Source organism: Polypterus senegalus, chromosome 4 (assembly GCF_016835505.1).
Source record: "Polypterus senegalus isolate Bchr_013 chromosome 4, ASM1683550v1, whole genome shotgun sequence".
Classification (NCBI taxonomy): Eukaryota; Metazoa; Chordata; class Cladistia; order Polypteriformes; family Polypteridae; genus Polypterus; species Polypterus senegalus.
In genome coordinates, this window is record NC_053157.1 from 56,563,016 (window position 1) to 56,585,329 (window position 22,314).

Here is a 22,314-nt window from a genome sequence, read left to right on the forward strand (position 1 = left end):
AGAGGTATGTTAAAATGTGAAAGGAAAAGGGCAATCAAATGTCAACAAATTAACATAAAATATACCGTGTGCTGCAGATTTGCTTTAAGAATGATTATACAAGTTTCACAATGACTGAATAATCATTGAGAATATCAGTGTTGTAATGTCACCCTTCGATATAAGCCAGTTGAACTCAGAACATTCCAACAACAGTACTGAGGCATACTGTAGCTGTTGTATTTGTTTTCAAGCTAGCCAACTGTTCACTTTACATGGCAGACATCTAATTAAAAACCAGAATGAAAAGAAAACCAGCAAGTAAAGCTCTACAATATCATCATGTTTGGAAATCTCCAAGTCACACATCAATCAATAGACAAAGTGTCATTGGTATGTATTAAAACTTAGGGAGTTAAATTCTGCAAACATAAACCATTGTATTAAAATAAAATACAGCGCTAAATTTCTAGAATTTTCTTACAGCACTAACGTCTGCCATGTTTGGCAGAGAATAATTAATAATACCAATGTACATCTTAACCTTGATTTTTAACCAGGAAATATATTTCTTTGCTTAAAATGACTTCTGACCTTGCAAATAATCTATCCAGTGTGAAATTACTTTTTCAAATGTGTACATTTTGAACAGAATAATGTTTTATTTTCTATCCAACAATCTATTTTAAATTATAATTCTCTCAGTCTGAAGCTTCAGTCTACTTGACAGCATTGATCCTAAGGCAAGAATAACCTTAGAATAGTCATCTATCCATCACAAAACATTAATTTATACATAGGATGGGGACAATTTAAAGATGTCAATTAATCTCAAAAAGTATCGTTGGAATGAAGAAGAGGACTAGTGCTCCTGGATAAAATCTACTGATCATTCGATAATGAAAACCTTGTTCAAATGATAGCAAGGCTTTAAGCCCACAACATACCTTTTCTTTTCAGCACTAAATTGATTTCATTAGACAAAAACATTACTTTTAATGACTACATTCATAGCAGAGTAAAGTCTACAGCTATTTGTTTCTAACTGGAAATGCTATTAAAGCAATAAGCAGTGTTATAACAGAACCAAAGGAAAATTTGTTAATTTTAGTATCTGTGCAATACTCGACAAAAGAGATGTAACCTAAATCTGTTTTATTGTCATTACAATAATTAAAATGTATATATACAAAGAAAGGAAAATGTGGAAAAATGCCCAGGAAACAGTATCCAGGAAAAAAAAAATCTTTTGTAGAATAAAGGAAGTATTAGATACAGCTTACAAATTCAAATCTCATGATGCACTCAGAATATCTTGAAGTTAAGTAACGAGGATAAAGAATAACAGACAGCTTCAAGTTAAGCAGACTGGAGGAACACTGTGTTGTCTACGCTAAGGACACATAAATGATGCAGTGGATAAAAAGAGAGCATCGCTATATGGCACTGAAGATGTGAATCAATTTTGTTTTGTAGAGGTTAAAAGTTTTGATCAACTGGCTGCTGGAGTTTTAACTACATAATAAAATAAAATACTGGCTAATTAAACCACTAATAATAACACCACCTTCACTTTTCCACATGCTACGCTATTGGAAAATGGAAATGTTGAAAGCTTTGGGTTGTTCAACAGAGATGAAAGTTAACTTTTATGTTGGTTATTGTTACTTTTTTTATTGGAGTATTTAAAAAGTAATGCCTAACAAGAAAAAAAGAATGTCCTTTTTAAATGGGAATAACAAAGATACATTTAAATTAAAAGGGAAATGAGCAAAGGAAAGAAATACTGCGCCTTTCAGAGAATTATATATATAGTATTTTATATACTATATATGGCCCTTTCCCAGCCGAGAGACCAATATATTGGAAGGATCGGGGAAGCAGACATGCACAAGACACTGCTGCCTCCCGGAATGCTAGATGGCAGCCTCCCTGTGTTGCAGCAGCACCTCAGATTCCCACAAGGGTTCATGGGAGTTTGTTGCAGCCCTGTTGGGTTCTGTAGATGCCACTAGGAGGAGCTGTAGAGGTTGCAGAGCCCTGCTACACTGGGCTTTCACCACACCTGGGACTCCAGATCTGGCTAACGGGCCACCTGGAAAACCAGTAGCAGCGTAAAAGAAGCAACCTCACTTCACTGGGGGAGCCAGAGTCGGGTGAAAGTGGATGAAGGCTGCCAGAGGAGGAGTGGAACTGGAACGAGGAAGAGAAAAGGAAAAGAGGTGGACTGTGTATTAGTGCTGTGTGCTGCTTATGAAACTGTGCTGCTGTGGGGAGTGAGGGAAATGTGCTTCCCCGCTATAGTAAACGTGTGCTTTGTGGCAAAACTTGTGTCTGCCTCTGTGTGTGTTGGGGTTTGGGTGGCTGGAGCACCCTCTAGTGGCCACTATATTATATATAAATTCATCACACATGCCAGCTCAATTAACACGCAAGCTGGTTTTGAGAGGTTCTGTGTCAAAAGAGTATAACGCATAACTGAAAATCTGGCATTGGCAGAGGCTTGTACCAATTATGCTAAAAAAAAAACCAAACAAACAAAAAAAAACTACTTTAAGTATGAGCATGGCTACAACTTATTACCAATATTATGAGGGGAAGTCAAATGACAGCAAGAAACATGTTATAAAATAGTGAAATAATTAAGAGTAAATGACCAATGGCCCCATGTTAACAGAAATTTATATTGAGCATTTTCAGATGCAATTTATAGATCATGGAAGGATGGATAATGCATAAAATACATAAGTAATTTTGTGTTACTACTCCGTTTATTGTTATAAGGTTCGCCAAGGTAATGAAAGGGGAACATACATATGAATTACATTAAAACAGGAGATAATGTTACTTTTAATACTGGCACTGAATAAACAATTGAGATAGATGCAAGTGACAAGATTGTTATGGTTTTCACCAAAATACCTGGATAGCACGGCAACTGGAAGTTAAATTATGACAGAGTATTTAAGAGTTAGACCTGTTGATATTATCATGACAATATAAGAACATGATTAAGTAGCTTTTAAAAAGACTTAGGAAGTGGTTTGGGGGTTTAATGTACTTGACTGCATTTCTAAAAAAAAAAAAAAAAAAAAAGTAAACTCCATGGATGTTGTCATTGCAGTGGAAGCTGGCATTAAAGATAATATAAAGACATGATGTTTTTAATCAGCTAAAATTGCTTAATTCATGTCTAGTGATGTGGGATCCGTAAGTTTGCCAAGCCCCCACAATCTATATGGGCGCACGGACATACACTGGGTCAGTTTATAGTCACTGAATAACCTGACCTGTTTGTTTTTAGGATTTTGAAAGTACACCTGAATAAAACCGGAAAAGAAAAAGAATGCTCACACAGACACAGGCAAATGTGAAATCTCTGTGGAAACAGTGACCAAGCAGAGACTTAAATCTTCACACTCTGGAGCTGTGAGGCAGCAGCATCAAACCACTGTACTGTCAATTTCCTTACTATGTTATTTATTTAAATTTATGAAATGTTTCCGTAATATTACTCATGTAAGCAAAAAGGATGATCAGTATACACTAAAAATAAACAACTAGGTGACAACCTAAGCTTAGTTTGACAAAATGAGAAAAAGGGAAAGCATTGCTAGTCAATATAATAATGTTTCATAATATTAATTGAGAAATACAAGAAAATAAAAATAAAACAGAACAAAAGACAGTCAAAATTTGCTTAGAAATTGAATTCATTGCTACTGAACATCAAAGTGCACTGCATCCCTTTAAAACAGTTTATTAAACAGAACTCTATATTCCTAAAATAAAACAATAGAAAACCTGTGTTAATTTTTCACATTACAAAATATCTTCTGTGTGTAGCAAATGAATTTGCAAAGTATATTAATTGTAATTGTTACAAAAAAGACAGGGCACGTACAAATTGCTCATAAATTTTCAGGAGCAGCAGGAAATTGCAAACAGAAGCCAAGATACTTTGTTTCTTAAGTTACCAGTGTGTGGCAAAGGAACTTGCTTGTGAAAAGTACAATGTCAGAGGGCACTTGCTGTTCCTGAAATCCTATACGCATAGGTGAAGGTCAAAGACCACCAACAGCTGAAACTGTGAAATGATGTTCAGGCCTTCAGTTCTTGAGAGGATGTGTCATCAATCAAAGTGTCTGCACATGAATTCAAGTGCTATGCAGTGCCTGTTGGGTTTTCTTAAAAAAAATGAAAACTCCCAGTGCACAACCCTGTGAGAGAATAAAAGGATATAGTGTGTATATGAACGTATACACAATTAATTCATATATTTTTGCACTGGAAATCCATAATCCGGAGTGCCATAGCAATGGGTTTGAATACTTTTAAAAATGAGAGATTTCAGTTTTTGACTTATACAGTTCTTGACTTAAACTGAGAACCATTCTGTACAGTTTTAAAGGCAGGCGACGTGCAAGAGAGAATTGCTTGGGTAGTATGGACTTAATTAATGTATCTGTTGATTATCAACATATTTACATTACTTGTGTCCAAAAAACTTCTGAGGAAAAAACAACCCTTCGTTGGGGATTTATTTTAACAACTTTGTGCATCCTTGCGAGTGGGAAGCCATGACTCCCCAATACCTCAGCATCCCCTTAAACCCAGCCTACACTGGCAACTATACTTTAATTACATGCTTTATTCACATACACATATAAGGTAGTTGACTTAATTTAAATTAGCCAAGTTAGAAGATAAACCCAGCAGCATTAGCAGGTGCCTGGTTTATTATGCAAGATAAGGTACTCTCCCACATTAAGGTGCACACAAAGGAGAATCACAGTTTACAAGTTTGCACAAGGATGTCAAAAACCTACTGGAATCTGCAATTATTACAGGATGAACTAACATGGGGGTTCTTGTGTGGCCTATAGGAAAACTTTAAAATCAAGATCTCCCCGCTCAATGGTGAGGGCCTAGATATATTAACAGGATGAATTCCTTATTTACAAAACTCTCTACAGATCAAGGGTAGAGTGATTAATGGATTTCCTGCAACTCTGTGTTTGGCTCCTGAACCCAAGCCAACTGACGTTGCTCATCCAAGGATATATAAAATCTCAAACAACCTATAGAAGTGCTATGATTTTATCCATTTCTTTTCTCCTTTACGTACAAATTACCTATTCACAACATAAATTAAATATATATATATAGCACATACTTAATAGTCAATCATCCCTATTAACCAAGGATGTGGCAAGATACACAAAGAATACTGTGTGATGATTCTTTCCCTACAAAACAGAAGAATCCAAAATACACTAAGCAGAAGGTTTGGTAGTCAATTTCTAGTGTGTAATTAACTGGGTTCAGTTACCCTAGCATGACTTCATGAAATGTGCTATAGGAGCAATATGCAATGGAAACATAATAGAATTCAGCGACAAGAGGACACATGTTGATGTTTTGTTGGTTGTATGACTTGGAGAAATTGGAAGTACTGGTAGTAAAACTTATCTTATGTATATGTTGTGAACAACTAAATCGCTACAACTGAAATGGGAATATTTCCTCACAAACACTAGCTAAGACAGTCAACCCCAACCATTTCAGAGCTAGCAAATCACACCCCCTTCCACTCCCACAGCATCTAAGATGAAGAATAGATGTGTGAACCAATTAGAAACTGAAAGGCTTGACAATCAAAAGCCCAAACAGTTATCTGGGCTATGAGAGTCTGCCTTCAGCTTGACTGGCTAAGAGGCTTGTACCTTGCAGTTTGTTTGAGAGGTGGCACCAAAGTTTATGTTCTGGTTGTGCAGGAATTGGGAACAGTCATGTGTACAAAATGAGGCAAGTTGCACAAGCAGTTTTATTTAAAAAAGGTTTCTTCCATAAATGTTGCGGACTATAAAGTGGGTGAATAACTTGCAGGAAATTAATTCAAAGCAGCCATAAAAACATGACAAATAAATAGGATTTACCTTATAATGGATAACAAAAAACATTTTTTAAAACTCTGGAAACTCAATTAAGATAAAATATAAGTTTTCTGAACATCCTCTATTAAATGTTCCTTAATGCATTTTTCAGTGCTGGAAATAATTATAGCTTTAAAACAGTGCACTAAACAGTAATGTAACCCCTCAATGCTGCAAATTTCTTAATAGCAAATTAACAGCTTCATACTGCATGGCAGGAAATTATTGCTTGTCTTATTTTTATTTAAGAAACAAATATAGCCTTCCACAACTTTTTAAACAACCTAAATTCAAATTAACATGAGCTTTCCACAGAAATGGTCTGATTTAACATTTTAGCACACTTAAACTTTCCTAATGTGGGGAAAAATCATGTGACTGAAATATGAAGCCACTGCATACCTTTGCTGTTTCCACTGATGGGAATGTAGAAATGTTACCAGAAAGCTTTGATAGCTCTATAAGTGCTGAAGGGCCATCCTTTTTGATCATTAAGCAGAAAAGTTGTTGAAAAGATTAAACATGACAGGAGTGTGCCACCAGGCTACAACTCTCTGTCAAACAGAGGGTTTATCAAGACTGAGACTAGAGTATCCATACTTTTTCCTGACTCCTGAAGTTGTTTTTCCACCTTGAGAAACAGGACACCAGATTATCTCTTACTTGAGGCTACAACTACAGCTTATAGTGTTGGTCTTGATTTGCAAATAAATATACATTTTTGTTGCAATGTGTTTTGTAAAGTAAAAATGAAAACTTACTATTTTTCGATCATAGTTTTCCCCGCTGCTGAAGGTGGTAGTCAGTGTGGAAGCACATTCCTCCAGATACCAAGGCTTCTTTCCACTTTCTGCAGTACTGCTTATGGATATAGTATAGATACTGTTGGTGTATCCATCACAGGAACAATGATCTCGACTTCTCCCTCCATTACCTGAGGCCCAGACAAAGACTGAACCCAAGCCCTTTCTTCCCTGTAAAATAAAAATATTTCTGTAGTAATGAAAAACGGAATACAATAACAGTCAATCTATTACTACTGAATATAACCAATATACAGTACATGCATAAAAATATCATTGTGAAATTTCTTGCTGTTAATTACTCAATACTACCTAGCCATTATACACACATTCCCTCCCTTGATTCCTACTTTTGTGGTAGAAGGCTTGCATGCCTCTGAGAACCAATGAACTATGCAGGTGAGAGTAAATACTGTAAAGTTCAACCATGCCTGAAAGGGTGGAGGGTGGGAGCCAGAAAAAAGGGACTCAATCACCTGCTAGGGGCAGCAATCTAGCAGTAGTCAGAAAGACAACAGAACGCTCAAGTGTCAATGGCAGAATGACATGTGGAAAGCAGATGACATACGTTCTGAAAACGTGAGGGAATGGGATCCCTGACGTATCCTCAAACCCTAAGGAAAAAAAATCATGGTGATGCACTACCAAAGAAATCAGTTTGGAAGGAAGGTCAGAGAAAGCAAGGTAATCACAGCCTGTCCCAATGGGTGAATAATGAAGCATCAGGAGAACCCATACTGTCATACTGTTACTGGTGCAAAAGAATGCGAGTAAAAGGGGGAGAAGAACCCAAAAAAGGAAAGAATCCAGTAAATAGATAAAACTTTTAAAATGTTGCCATATGGAATTCGAAGTGTTTACTAGCACCATTAAAGTTGACTTGTGTGATCCAAGAGACAGAGAATATGATAGTTGAATATGAAAGGTGAGGAGCTGAAATATATTGGAAAGAGAATGGAGAGTGTATAACAAATTATAAAATCAGATTGCAAATACAAGGTGACTTATTCTGGAAAACAAGAAAGTAGGAAAAGAGTGTATTTAAGCTTAAATCATAAAAGTATGACGTCTATGGCCTACTAATATGCCTGCTCAGAGATGATTATAGTTATCAAGCTAAAGTGGAACATGTATGACATCCATCCATCCATTACCCAATCTGCTATATCCCAGCCAACACAGGGCACAGTTAGGTTTTAAATAAATGCCCTAAATGAAGATGCAAAGGAAGAAGAAAAAGATTACTAAAGAACTACAGCAGAAGGTAATTATAGTGAGTAAGACATCTACTCATAAGATTGTTACACTAAAGTAGGACATGGAAGGGTAATGCGAATTATTTGACCATTTGGATTAGGCAGTAGAAATTATAATGGAGAGAAGCTGGTAGCTGGTAGAGTTTTGTAGGTACTATATTATACATACAAATGCTATGTATCAGTAGAGAGAGAGTAGAAGACATGTAGATATAACCAGATGGAGAAGCAAGAAACCAGACTGATTACATACTGATGAGTGAAAGATTCAAGAATTGGGTAAATGCTCAAAGGCAGAGTGGTGGCTCTGAGGCTTAGAATCTGCACTGGCAATTGGAAGGTTGCCGGTTTGAATCTTGTAAATGCCAAAAGGGACTCTGCTCTGTTGGGCCCTTGAGCAAGGCCCTTAACCTGCAATTGCTGAGTGCTTTGAGTATTGAGAAAAGCGCTATATAAATGAAAATAATTATTATTTATTATTAAAGATAAAACCTACCATGGATAATGGATCAGACAACAAAAGGTGTTTTGATCACGGTGTTAGTGAAAACCAGAACAGCTCTCAAAAACATGATTAGGAAATTCTCAAGAAATATGTAGAATGTGAAAATAGTAGAGGACGTTGAAGAAAGAAAACGATTGAGGAGAGATTCCATCTTATGATGGGAAGTAAGGAAATGAAAGAATGTCCAGAAGAAATGTGGAAATATATAAAGTATACTTGAAGCAGTAAATGAATTATATTGCAAAAAGGAGCAAGAAATGAAGCAGAAATGGAATACAGTAGAAATACAGTATTGGAAAAGATGAGGGTAAGAAGAAATGTAAGGAACATGGAAGGAGCAAAGCATAACCATACATATAAGGCAGGCGTCCTCAATCACGGTCCTGGAGAGCCGCAGTGACTGCAGGTTTTTGCTCCAACCCAGTTGCTTAATAAAAAGCACTTATTGCTAAAGTAACACTTCTGCTTCACTTTAGTGATTTTGAGCCCTTATTGCTTAATTTTGTCTTAAACAGCTATTTTAATTGCTCCTTATTATCAATAAAATGCAAATGACAAGAGAGAGCAGCATTTCTCCATTTAGCTTATTTACATTTACACCTGTGTGTATTTATCTGCACTTTTGGGTTTAATTAAATACTTGGAAGAAAAATGAAGAGAAAAAAGTGAAGGACTGAGAATTACTCGTCCATTTTAGCCTTCAAATCATTTGCATGATAGAAAGGGAAAGAAAATCTTGGATATGAGAATGACCTGACATAGCAGAGTTAATTTAATTTCATAGCTTGTTAGTGCTTTATTGGCAAGAATTGCTTTCTAATTAAGCAACCAGGTCAGAACAAAAACCTGCAGCCACTGCGGCTCTCCAGGACTGGGATTGAGGACCCCGATATAAGGAGTTGAGCAGAGAAATACAGAGAAACTGTAAATAAAGCTAAAGAGGTATTCTAAAGAAGGAAGTTGTGATAAGTTGCAGAAACTTGACAGCAGTCACTGCGAAACCTTTTACAGAAAACAGAGTACAAACAAGAATAAAACAGATGGAATGTGTGTAGCAAGTGTGAAAGAGGTGAGGAAAAGATGGGAAGAATACATTAAGAAGTTACACGATAAAAGATGAGAACGGTCCCCAAAAAGCAAAGGGTTAAATATAAAGAACAACATTTTTAGATACATGCATTCCTTAAAGCAATCTGAACTTTGTAGTAGTGTTAATGTAGTCTGCTCAGGGTTTTTGAAAGCTAAGAGAGAGAGAGACCATTACTGGGTTAGGCCTAAAACGCCAGGCTCAGAATTACCCTTTACTTGTATCGACTAAATGGCCTCATCAACCAGTGGAAAACTAGGTAAAGGCATAGTAGATTATGGCATATTTTGTGTTAAAAACAGATTTCTTTAAGACCATTTACAACTTGCAGATGGAGATGGTCCATCTCTTTAGGGCCACTCTAGTTTTTGGTTTTTTTTTACAGAAAATTTAGAAATCTATTGATGACCAGGATTTCAGCTATAATCTCTCCAATAAGAAATTATGAGAATAGTCAAAAATGTAGTCAGGAAATGATAAAAAAAAAAAAATAAAAGACTACATAGGGATGGACTATTTTACTTTTTCTGACCACACATTCTAATTCTGGCAGACTAATGCAATATTATTATTTGCACTAGGTTAGTTAACTAAGCAGTGTGAATATTAATTTTTTGATTAAGTGTTTGTTTAAAAAAAAAGATTTGATCAAATAGCTTAATCATTATTTATAAATAGCATATACACTAGTCATGATTTTATTTCGGGAAAAACTCAAAGCAAGATATAGTTTCTACATATAAAATTTCAACAGTATGTTAAAACACAGATAAACAGAAATCAGGCAAATGTTTTATACACTAAGTGAAACACTTATCTTACCCATAGGAAAACATGCAGCAAAAGAACAGATTCTACTATAAGTTAAAGTAAAAAAATCATTAAACAACTTAATTTAAACAATAGCGTTAATTTAGAAAAAGCTTTTTTTTCCTTTTTGCCTGAGAAATATGGGTGGAAGGTATTTTCAGTTAAATACCCAAATCTAAGAGGTGTCAAATGTCACCACAATTATAATTAATATAATTTTGTCATAATGGAAGACAGTACTACAGTGCAGGGCTGAATGTGCAGGTTCAATTCCACCTTTTGTTGTATTTTGTCATTCTGACAAAGTGATGTAAATGGTTTAAAATGTCAAAAATATTGTAAGTTAATCTGGTGCTGCAGGTTGCTCTAACTAAAGCGGTCTGCCAAATATATGCCAACAATATTCCTCTCAGTATGCTTTGTGAGTCAGTCTTGCTTTAGGAAATCCATGCGAGCCACATCAAGAAAAGGTCTGTCCAGTGAGCTGGTTGATGTATTAGTGATTCTGAAAGAAAAAATGCCTTAGTCCGTATGTTCTATTTCTGGAGGCTATATGTTTATAAGATGATGATGACATTTTTATTTAAAACATAAAAAGTATTAACACAACAACTGAACATACAATACAGTTGGGCTTGAAGAAACACAGTGCTATAAGGAGTTATCCTTAAGAGCACCTTGTTATGGGGTCTCCCTGACCATTGTGATCAAGTGATTGTTTTGGCTTGCTTTATTTATTTATTTATTTTTGTCTTTTCCATTCCACAGTGTACTGTTTCCTGTGGCAAATATGCCTTTCAATACATTTGGTGTAAAATAGTTTTTTTTCTTTAACATTATAATAACCTGCATAATTTTTCAATACATTAAACAAGATTGCATTTGAAAGTTCAAAAAGTATAACATAATTCCTGACTTTGCCATGGTACTATATATTCTTTGGCGGTAAAGTATTTGTTTAGTATACTGCCACCATATGAATCTTTGTGATTGATGCACAGATAAAGTATAGAAAAAATTTACTGTATAGATTATCATCTCTCATTCATTCAATCATTCTACTTTGGAACTCACTTATTCCAATTATTGAACCTAACATGGCAGCACCAGATGTGTAGGAAGAAAGCAAACCTGGACAGGATACCAGTCCATCACAGGGGTCATTCACCCAACATGTACAGTAATTCATGCCTAGAATACTGGGTGCCAGACTAGCCTGAACATCTCTGTGATGTAGGAAGAAAGCCCACATGGACATGAACAAGAAATGAACCCAGGCAGGTGTATACAATTTAAAATACAGTACAGCTTCAACAGGAGAAAATAAGGAATAAAATGAAAATTTTCCCTTTCAAGTTGGCCCATGCTACTTGTACCTTAAATGTTTAGTTCAGATTATAACCGTTCCTTATGCACGTGTACAAAAAGTCAATTATCTGCTTAAAATAATTAAACCGAATGGTACTGTTTTATGAATATGCCCTAATACTATTTTTTATTAATTCTTTTCTAAGACAACTGAGCTAAATTATTTCCGCTTTTCATAGCCAAAAGAAAAAAAAATGAAAAAGAGAAAGGACACATAAGAAATATTCTATGTATTCATATAAAAATTCATTTTTAAGAACTCTCAAGAGTGAATATTTCTAAACAAGAGATGTTCTAGTCATGCTTGTATATACTGTATCTCGTTAACTACTTTCAGCCACCTATAACCAGACCTACAAATTTGCAGGTTATGCCCTCTTTCTGCTGTTTTAAAAAGCTGTTAACCTTATTTCTATTACTGTTTAATTTTAAAGTCATGGATGATAGAATCCAATAGAAGGTTCTTTTTTTTTTAAAGGCAATTGCAGAAAATGAGATGGGGAGATAATTATTACAAATTTATAGAGGTCAATTCTATAAAAAAGTGACTCATTTGGCAAGTTGGGTTAATCAAAAAAGCATTTACTGTAAAAGTCTCCTTTTCTACCCAATGGGTCAAAGACTGAGCTGTTACAGTTCCTACTTTAGTTTCAACTAATTAACAGAGCTCAGTATAAATTTAGGTCTATTCAGTTCTTTACTACTCATATTGCTGTCCATTATTAAGCGCTATAGCACTATTATCAAAACACTTTACAATATGAAGGTACATTTACTAAATTATAGCACATTAGTCTACAGTACCTGTTACTTCTCTAAATAGATAGCGATTTCTAAAATTGTACCCAGGGCAGATTACTGTACTTGTATTTTTTAAAGTATATATAAGAATTTCTTAGATATATACTAATAACCTATGAAACGCCAATGTGGAATTATGTGCTAAACTTCACAACTCAAAGACTAAGTTTAATTTTTCAGATATCAAAAGAAAAAAAAAAACAAAAAAACACATTCTCCATCATTTTGAATGGGCATGAAATATCATGGAAAGGCAGATGGGCAAATGTTGTAACCAACAATATTATTGCTGAGTGTTCTCAATTAGTGAGACCCTGAAACATAAGGATAGGATGGAAGGCATCTCTGGATCACAGATAAAGCTGACTGTAAAGACTTTTTTTCTTTTCCTGCCATGATCAATACAAACCTAGACTATATCCAATTAGTAATCCCCAAAAGGTCACCTTCAGAAAGTCATTCATTTCATGGTGAGACAACTTTGGGCAGGGTAGAATTATAAGGTAAAAGATCCAGCCTTCACTGCCCACATTAAAACTGTTTATGATTACTAGGAAGAAAAAAGTCCTGAAGAAGCCACCTACAAGTACACACGAGTCCATAATAAATGGTGATGACCTCTGTCTACATAGAAAAGTGGACTATAAAATCTTGGGAGACACCTGCTCAAATGTTTGTACAAATAATATTCTACTCTGCATATAAGGAACTTACCCAGTAATAAATGCAACCAAGTACAGTGAGGTACTTTGTTCTGGGTGAGCTGCAATGATTTCTATTCAAGGGGTAACTAAATAGCAAATATTTAAACTAAAGCAAAAATACATGGGCAAGTTATAGTCAGTAGCCAGTGACTAGCCTGAATTTTGAATTTTTCTGAATTCCTCTTAATCTAACTATTTATGGGAATAAACTTAGTACCAATGATATCCAGCAGTACAGCTTACATCAACTGATAACTCATCAAGCATAGTTCAGTTGGAGTTAAAGTGACTGCACAGTTCTTCCATTGTCAAGTATCAGTAAGCTTGTTTGTTGTTGAGCTAAGACCAAATGTGTAGGGTATTAAACACACCACAATGGGGTAGGTTTTCACCAACCACAGTTTAAACCTCAATGGCACAGTTAGATACATCAATGCATAAGCACAATTAATAAATGTTAACCAACTTTTGAGAGTCAAAATCCTAAGACTGGTTCACTGACAGAGAACAAATGTAGAAGATTATCCCACTGGAAGTTGACCAATAGCTTTGATTAAATCATCATTTTGCTGGGCTCCTAAAACTTATCAAAATGAAGCACAATGCGAAACATGATTCATAGGTTTACGAAACAGATTAAACAGAATACTCATCACAAACTTGTAACACATTAAAGCAAAAAAAGAACGAATACACATCAGCCAGTACTTCCTTAGACGATTTAAAGGCAAGCTGTATGCATAACACTTCATGCCCTAGAGTGTAGAGGTCATAACCCTGAACACATTAAAGGTTTTCACAGTTGGACAATGCCAAGCCAGAGCCATGCAAATCTTGGTCATAGCAAAATATAAAAGTTCATGGATTTAGAAAAGATTCCCTAGAGCAGAAGATGCCGTAATCTGTAAGAACTCTGCTTAACAATCCGAAGTTTATTCAGAGGCTATGAATCACCAGTAACACCAGATTTTGACAAGCCTGGTGATATGGGAATGGAATGAGTGGCCATTAACAGCAACTAATCATCATCATACTTTTCAAGTTCATTTATGTCAGAATTCCAAAAATATATTTTTTATGTTAATTTATTTTTTGTTTATTTTACTGTTCTTTTGGACGTTCCGACAATTTTGAATGCTGTTTAGTATGTTGCTAAATGTTCCCAGGCACATTAGGCTTATACTAAATGACACTTAATATTAAGCCTCATGTTGAAAAGTTCCCAAATCATGTTTCAAATAAAGGAAAGATTTTGCTTAAAAAATTCCTTTTGAAAGTGCAAACAGTCTTTAATAAATGATTTCCAGTTTTAATCTCTCGTCATTGACTTTGAGTTTAGTTTGACCTTTTGAATGTGTGTGGCAGGCCCCAGTTTTTAATGTTTCTGTTTCAGTACAAATTCTTATTTTTCATTAAATCATTACATCTCTGCTGCTCGGACATTCCTCTGTAGATCATTCGTTTCTTGACAATCCATATTACAAGGTTAACAGAAAGTTTGTAGTGTAAAGCTAAGATTATTCCTTTCCGAAATTCATTTTGTTTTCTTTCTTGTACTTGGGTGACAGGAATAAATCAGAACAAAAAGAAACAGGACTATAGAATAAGCCCAGAAGTCACAGTTGTTCTCTGTGATTATGTTTTCGAGATGTTTGCTTATTTTGCTATTCCTCTGAAAAAATAAGAAGGCATGCTTGCAACATTTTCTGTTTGTATTGATTGTGTGCCAATGTGCAGGTTGGCTTGCAATCCAGATAGCTGCACACTCCCTTCAGTGTTTTGCTTCTGCTGCCAATGAACTTTTTTTGACCTAATGCTGTTACACTACAAATTTCAAATTTGTCACTTTGACTAGACATGTGGATATGTAATAATAATCTTGCTGTTCAAGTATTTGACACCACAATACACTTGGATCGTAAAAAAGTGTGAGAAAATCTGAAGGAAATGGTCGGATTTGCACTTATTGTTTTAAGAGCTGGTTTTAAGCTGATACTAGATTTTTTACTCACTCTTTTTATCTTTCCCACTTATCTACTAAAGGTGTAGAGTATGCTGAGTTTTATGTTATTGGTTATATTACTGACACAGTTATTAAAGTTGCATAAATACTGGAAAACACCACCCAAAAAACTGGATGTAATACCCCCAGACAATCCTAAGTGTGTTATACTCGTTCTCAAGAAGAAACATCTGTGTAACAAAGAAGCAAATATACACTTTAAAAAAAAAAAAATCAATATTTGTCACATATGCTCCAAAGTAGAAAATAGTTCAATCCTTGTATTTAACAAGCATAATTAACAAATTTTACTTTAACATAAAAATTAAATTGATTAGAAATTTGAGCAAATAAATTACAGAAAACCAAAACAAGAAATTAAAATCATGATGGGTATGAATATGCTGACTAAAAGAAGTCTGCTAGGGCTGAGCAGGTCAATGATCTCTCTTTATCTTAAAAGCGACCCATACATCTACTTTAAGAGGTATGATATGGTATCTGACCAACTGCTACAATCACCTTTAAGTATAGGATGTTTTTAAGTGGTTAATTCAACCCCAACCAATAATGGACCTGGACTGAAAGGCATCTGGATCCTCAGCCACTGTGGTAAAAGATGTTGGTGAGATACTATTATAGCTGTTGTAATGTTCATCAGAACAGTGACAAACCTCATTTCAAAGGAAAATCTTCTATTATCCTTGTCCCTAAATAAGACAAACCTCTGTCCTTCCATGATCACAGGCTGCCTATGTTAACCTGACTGCTAATGAAAGCCCTAGAGGAGGTGGTCATGTGTGTAACAGGTAATCTTTGGATTGTCTCACTTCTTTTACTCCATTCCCAGAGATGGTACATGATCTGAAAACTCTTGTGTTGGCACCATAAACAGAGAGCTTTCCATTTCTACACCTAAATTTAGCACTAAATACAGAAACTGCACACTTCATTCAGCATGGATAACAGAAGATATCTTTAGCTTTTAGATAACACAGATGATTTTGGATACATTCTTTCAGATACATTACATATATTAGATAGATTAATCACAGTTATAATCTGTGTACCTCTCATTAACCAGGTTTCCATCCAAGGAGTTTTTGCAAAAAAATATTTAGCGCTTCAAATTTTAGCTGATGGAAATGCTAATTATCGATAAAATGTTGTACATGTCGACATAATATTTTTCCGTTTAACTTTAGTGCATAAATTCCATATCGATACTTCAGATGACACAAAAACTACATTGGAAACACTTTTTGTCGGAAAAAAAGGGCTTTAACGCAAATAAATGTGTCACATGATACATTTAATCACGTGCAATCAAAACGAGAATAGCAGAGCGGTTCGCATGGTCTGATGAAGAGACTCGTTATTTCTGGTGATGAGCCAATGCAGTAGCGGATAGGCTGGGTCCCCTGCTACTAAAAGGGGTACCTGAACTCCCTCCACATCAACTGTAGCCTGGGGGTGTCTCTCAGGATGTCTAAATAATACAAAAACCTCAAAGGTAATTTACTGTGCCAGTCAAAATATTGAATAAACCGTGTGTTTCATTATCTAAACATTTTTTTCTTATTATTAAATGGCAGATGTTTTAGCATATGAGAAATTCTAATATTAACTTTAGTTTTTTTTTGATTAAACGTTATTTTGTATTAATTCAAATGTCAGTTTTAATTAAAAACCTTAAGGGAAGCAGGTTACAGTACTAATTCAGTTGTTATCGCACTGAGAAGGGATGTTCAAAGGTAGACTCACCTGTACAGATCTGATGCTGCAAACACAGCTGAATCATGGGCACTTCCAGGAGTGCCAACGCAAATGTCTTGTATCATGCACCTGTCATCAACAAGGGCCTGGAGAACAATAGATGACCACCCTTTGCGATTAATGTAATCGCAGTAGCCTTCCATTGGGGGAAGAATAGGCACATGCGTGCCATCCTGTGCACCGTAAATCTGTGGCACAAGATGCACCAAGGAATTGGATATGCAATTTCATTGGCCTCCGCTACAGTCGGAAGTCTGATAGAACGCCGCATTCATTTTTCTATAATAGCGGTGCACACAGCATATACACATCAATACATCGGTGAACATCGGTAGTTTTACTAACCCCGAAAGTTTCTCAAACTACTCTATACTCAGCGCAGGTTGCCAGCTTGTAAAGGGCGATGGCAATCCGCTTTTGGGTTGGAACCGGTGGTCGGTGGCAACCTGTGATGGGCGCAACATCAGGACTGATGAATCCACACAACATCTCAAACGTCAGCCGTGTCATTCTAAAATGTTGCAGCCAGAGATTTTCTGTAAAGTGTCTCCCCACCACCTCCTCCCAGAAGGTCTTATTCCGTCGTCTCTCCCATACCCGTGGGTTTTGTCGCACTGGGGTACTTTTTTCGAGCTCAAGGGCTATCGGACAAGCAACTGCTTCATTCTGCTGTTGTCCTCGGATATTATATACAATTCCAATTATTTGTGAAACTGAAATAACAGTAAGCTGGCAAATTTCAAAAAACTGTCTGAATAATCTCTCCATTTCTTTGTTTAGTGGAGGGGGTGTAACGTGGAAAACAAAAGGTAGATAATTTGCGACATACACAAAATTATGTATGGAAACGGCTCAAGGGCAGATTTTTTTTCGCGATACAAAAAACTTATGTGACAGTTCGTTTTGGGGGGTGACGTCATCACACACAACATTTTATCGATAAAAAGCCAGTTGTATGGAAACAGGCTGGAGACAGCAGATTTCACACATTTTTTTTACGTATATTCTGTTTGTCGATAACAAAACATCGCAAAAAACTGGATGGAAACTTGGCTATTGTTGAGAAGAATTGTGGAATACTCCATATTATTTAACAAAATGAGTATGTGTATTTCATTTTATAGATAAAACACAAAGAAAACATTTCCTTTTAAAACACGTAAGCCACCACTGACAATGCAGCTAAGCAAAAATACTTCCATAAGAAGGTGAGATCATTGAGACGGAGAGCGATTAGGAGCATGAATTGATACAAGGCCCAATGGAGTGGAAACACTTCTGGCATTTACAGGATTCAAAATAGCAACCTTCCGATTGCCAGCACAGATCCCTAGCCTCAGAGCCACCACTCCGCCTAATTCATTGAATACACAAAAATCCATTCTGGAAACATTTTACAGATTCTATGTTGAAAAATGTTTTTTCTCTTGTATCAGGTGTTCTTTATCTCACAAAGTCAGGAACCAAATCCTGCAACACTAAGATCACTGATGTGCCTTTCACACAGTTTTTATTATTGTATAAGTTGCAATCCAGAAAGAAAGCCGTTGACACACGAGGAGACAATGCTAAAGTTTTATATTTGCCAGTTAAGGCTGATCACACTCAGATACAGACACAGTCTCCTAACATGTTATGTTTGTGTCCTGGTGACATGCCTAGTCAAAAAGTATAAAAAAAATTGACTTTGGGTTTGAACAGAATTTTACCTTGCTAACAATGCTGACTATTAGAAGTGCTATTAACTGCAGCTATCAATCGATAATGGGCATTGGTGCACACTTTTTTTCAGTTGTACCTACTATCAACCATTACTTCAAAAACACAATTGTAATGGAGTCTGAAACAAAAGGCATGAGACATCCTAAACTGAAGTTATATTGTGTCCTTATCAACAATTACTGGAGTGATATATCTCCTTTCCTCTATAATATATATCAATGTTTACTAAAATAGGCATACTAGGTACAGTATAATAATCAGACTGCAATAACTGAAAAAGAAAATATACTCTACCAAGAAAGCAATTCCCCTGAGGACATATAATGGCTTTTCAGGGGGCTAATTTTAGAACCTATAGCAACACAAATCCCTTACTGAACCCCTGCACTCCCTTCTTACTTGCCTTCAGTTACATTTACAATTTTATTAAGGCCTCTCAAGACTTCCCTCCATCTGCTACCATCTCCGGTCTTCTAAGGTGCTCTTTGAAAATAAGCAGCTCACCCGGTCTGTCACCTTAATTAATCCTAAATATCCACCTGCCCTACAAAGATGAGCATACAGCCAACTTTGCCCTCTATTGTGCTTCCTTCACCATGTTTCTGATGCTAAAAACTCTGCATTCAAAACTTTCACACATGCCTATATAACAGTTCATTTCAAAATAAATAATTTCAATTTGAGATGTAAAACACATAAACAAATGTCAATGAGTGAAGTGACATGCTTCCATAACAATAACAATATATATATATTTTTAAAGAAAGTTTAATTGCATGGCTATATTTAATTACTCTACATCTGCTCAGGAAATGAGCACACAACAGGGTGTCAACTTAACGTTCTGTTACTTGATTGGACACAATGAGCTTTTACTAAGGTGGCATCATGGTGTGTCAGTGTGCCCAATGAGATGCTAGCACCATGTGAAGGGCTAATTCCTTCCATTTTCACTAATGCAGTTGGGACAGGCTCCCACAAACATTCCATAATAAATTTTGTAGAAAGATGTATATGGTATAAACAGGCTAACTTGATGGATACTTCTGTAGGATATGCTGCCGGGATGATTTTGACATTTCCAAACACTGACATTTTGAACAACATCAAAAAAGTGGTACAATAATTTAAACAAAGCCACATAAAACTAACAAAAAAAATACCAGAATATTCTCAAACCTGCTTAATCCAATTCTGGATCATTGGTGGCTGGAACAGGTCAATAAAAACTAAAAAAAAAATAACAAAACCCACACAATCCTAATAGTATTTTTTTTATTAATTAAATTATGCCTGCTATTGATAGGGAAAAAGCAAGATGGGATGACAGCTCTGCAACTGCATCATCAAATACACAAAGCCAATTTAGAGTCACTAATTAAACTACCCTACATATGTTTCTGTGTAAGGAAGCCAAAGAACCCATACAAAAATCCATATGGAAATACTAAATATGCAGGTTCCACACAAACAGAGGCTGTACAAAGATTTAAATTCAGTGTCCTGTGGCAGTGCCGCAAGAGCATTAGCCACTGTACCACCCTCATAACAAATATGCCGATTTAAAATCAAATATCAGCAATACATTAATCAAGAATAAATCTGAATTTGTAACATACTTTTTTACAGCACAATATATAAAAATATCTCAGACCTAACTTTGGTCATAAAACTATTTTGAAAGAAGCATGTATTAATTACATATTTTGCAGAATCCTAAAGATATCAACTTGGCAACACCAACCATTGATAATCAGTTTACACAATGAATAACTTGGCAAGTAATCATTAGTAATGACATTAATGACCTGTGCCTAAACGTACACACCCACATGAAAGCTGTCTACACTGCTGCTCTACAGATGGTGACATCAAGTGCACAGTACTCATAATCTGCCAATGGAGTAGAAGAGAGAGAAAAAAGAAAAACCCATGTTTAATTTGTGAGGCACAAAAGCTCTGCTTTTTTTGTAAAAAAGCCGAAGCATTATTTCAGTAAAGCCATAAACCTATTATGCTACTACTTTTTAAAAAAGCAATTTACGTATTGCATAATTAAAATTAGAACTATGAAAACTGAAGTGACTGCTCAGGTTCACACAGTGAGTCATGCAGACTATGCCAGATTTCAATTCTTAGCTACAAACCGGATTCCAAAAAAGTTGGGACACTATAAAAATCGTGAATAAAAACTGAATGCAATGATGTGGAGGTGCCAACTTCTAATATTTTATTCAGAATAGAACATAAATCACGGAACGGAAGTTTAAATTGAGAAAATGCATCATTTTAAGGGAAAAATATGTTGATTCAGAATTTCATGTTGAATTTCATGGTGTCAACAAATCCCAAAAAAGTTGGGACAAGGCCATTTTCACCACTGTGTGGCATCTCCCCTTCTTCTTACAACACTCAACAGACGTCTGGGGACCGAGGAGACCAGTTTCTCAAGTTTAGAAATAGGAATGCTCTCCCATTCTTGTCTAATACAGGCCTCTAACTGTTCAATCGTCTTGGGCCTTCTTTGTCGCACCTTCCTCTTTATGATGCGCCAAATGTTCTCTATAGGTGAAAGATCTGGACTGCAGACTGGCCATTTCAGTACCCGGATCCTTCTCCTATGCAGCCATGATGTTGTGATTGATGCAGAATGTGGTCTGGCATTATCTTGTTGAAAAATGCAGGGTCTTCCCTGAAAGAGATGACGTCTGGATGGGAGCATATGTTGTTCTAGAACCTGAATATATTTTTCTGCATTGATGGTGCCTTTCCAGACATGCAAGCTGCCCATGCCACACGCACTCATGCAACCCCATACCATCAGAGATGCAGGCTTCTGAACTGAGCGCTGATAACAACTTGGGTTGTCCTTGTCCTCTTTGGTCCGGGTGACATGGCGTCCCAGATTTCCAAAAAGAACTTTGAATCGTGACTCATCTGACCACAGAACAGTCTTCCATTTTGCCACACTCCATTTTAAATGATCCCTGGCCCAGTGACAACGCCTGAGCTTGTGGATCTTGCTTAGAAATGGCTTCTTCTTTGCACTGTAGAGTTTCAGCTGGCAACGGCGGATGGCACGGTGGATTGTGTTCACTGACAATGGTTTCTGGAAGTATTCCTGAGCCCATTCTGTGATTTCCTTTACAGTAGCATTCCTGTTTGTGGTGCAGTGTCATTTAAGGGCCCGGAGATCATGGGCATCCAGTATGGTTTTACGGCCTTGACCCTTACGCACAGAGATTGTTCCAGATTCTCTGAATCTTCGGATGATGTTATGCACAGTTGATGATGATAGATGCAAAGTCTTTGCAATTTTTCTCTGGGTAACACATTTCTGATATTGCTCCACTATCTTTCTGTGCAACATTGTGGGAATTGGTGATCCTCTACCCATCTTGGCTTCTGAGAAACACTGCCACTCTGAGAAGCTCTTTTTATACCCAATCATGTTGCCAATTGACCTAATTAGTGTTTATTGGTCTTCCAGCTCTTCGTTATGCTCAAATTTACTTTTTCCAGCCTCTTATTGCTACTTGTCCCAACTTTTTTGGGATTTGTTGAC

The 22,314-nt window shown here is 36.1% G+C and overlaps 1 protein-coding gene across 3 annotated transcripts in view; it reads right to left on the minus strand.

The window, feature by feature from the left end:
- The window catches only part of pcsk5b (proprotein convertase subtilisin/kexin type 5b), a 320,287-nt gene that overhangs the window by 89,779 nt on the left and 208,194 nt on the right, over window positions 1–22,314 (minus strand). For all 3 annotated transcript variants that reach the window (XM_039750693.1, XM_039750694.1, XM_039750692.1), the window contains exon 8: window positions 6,677–6,889. In XM_039750693.1, the coding sequence (XP_039606627.1) occupies window positions 6,677–6,889 (213 nt within the window). The remainder of the gene's footprint in view (window positions 1–6,676; window positions 6,890–22,314) is intronic.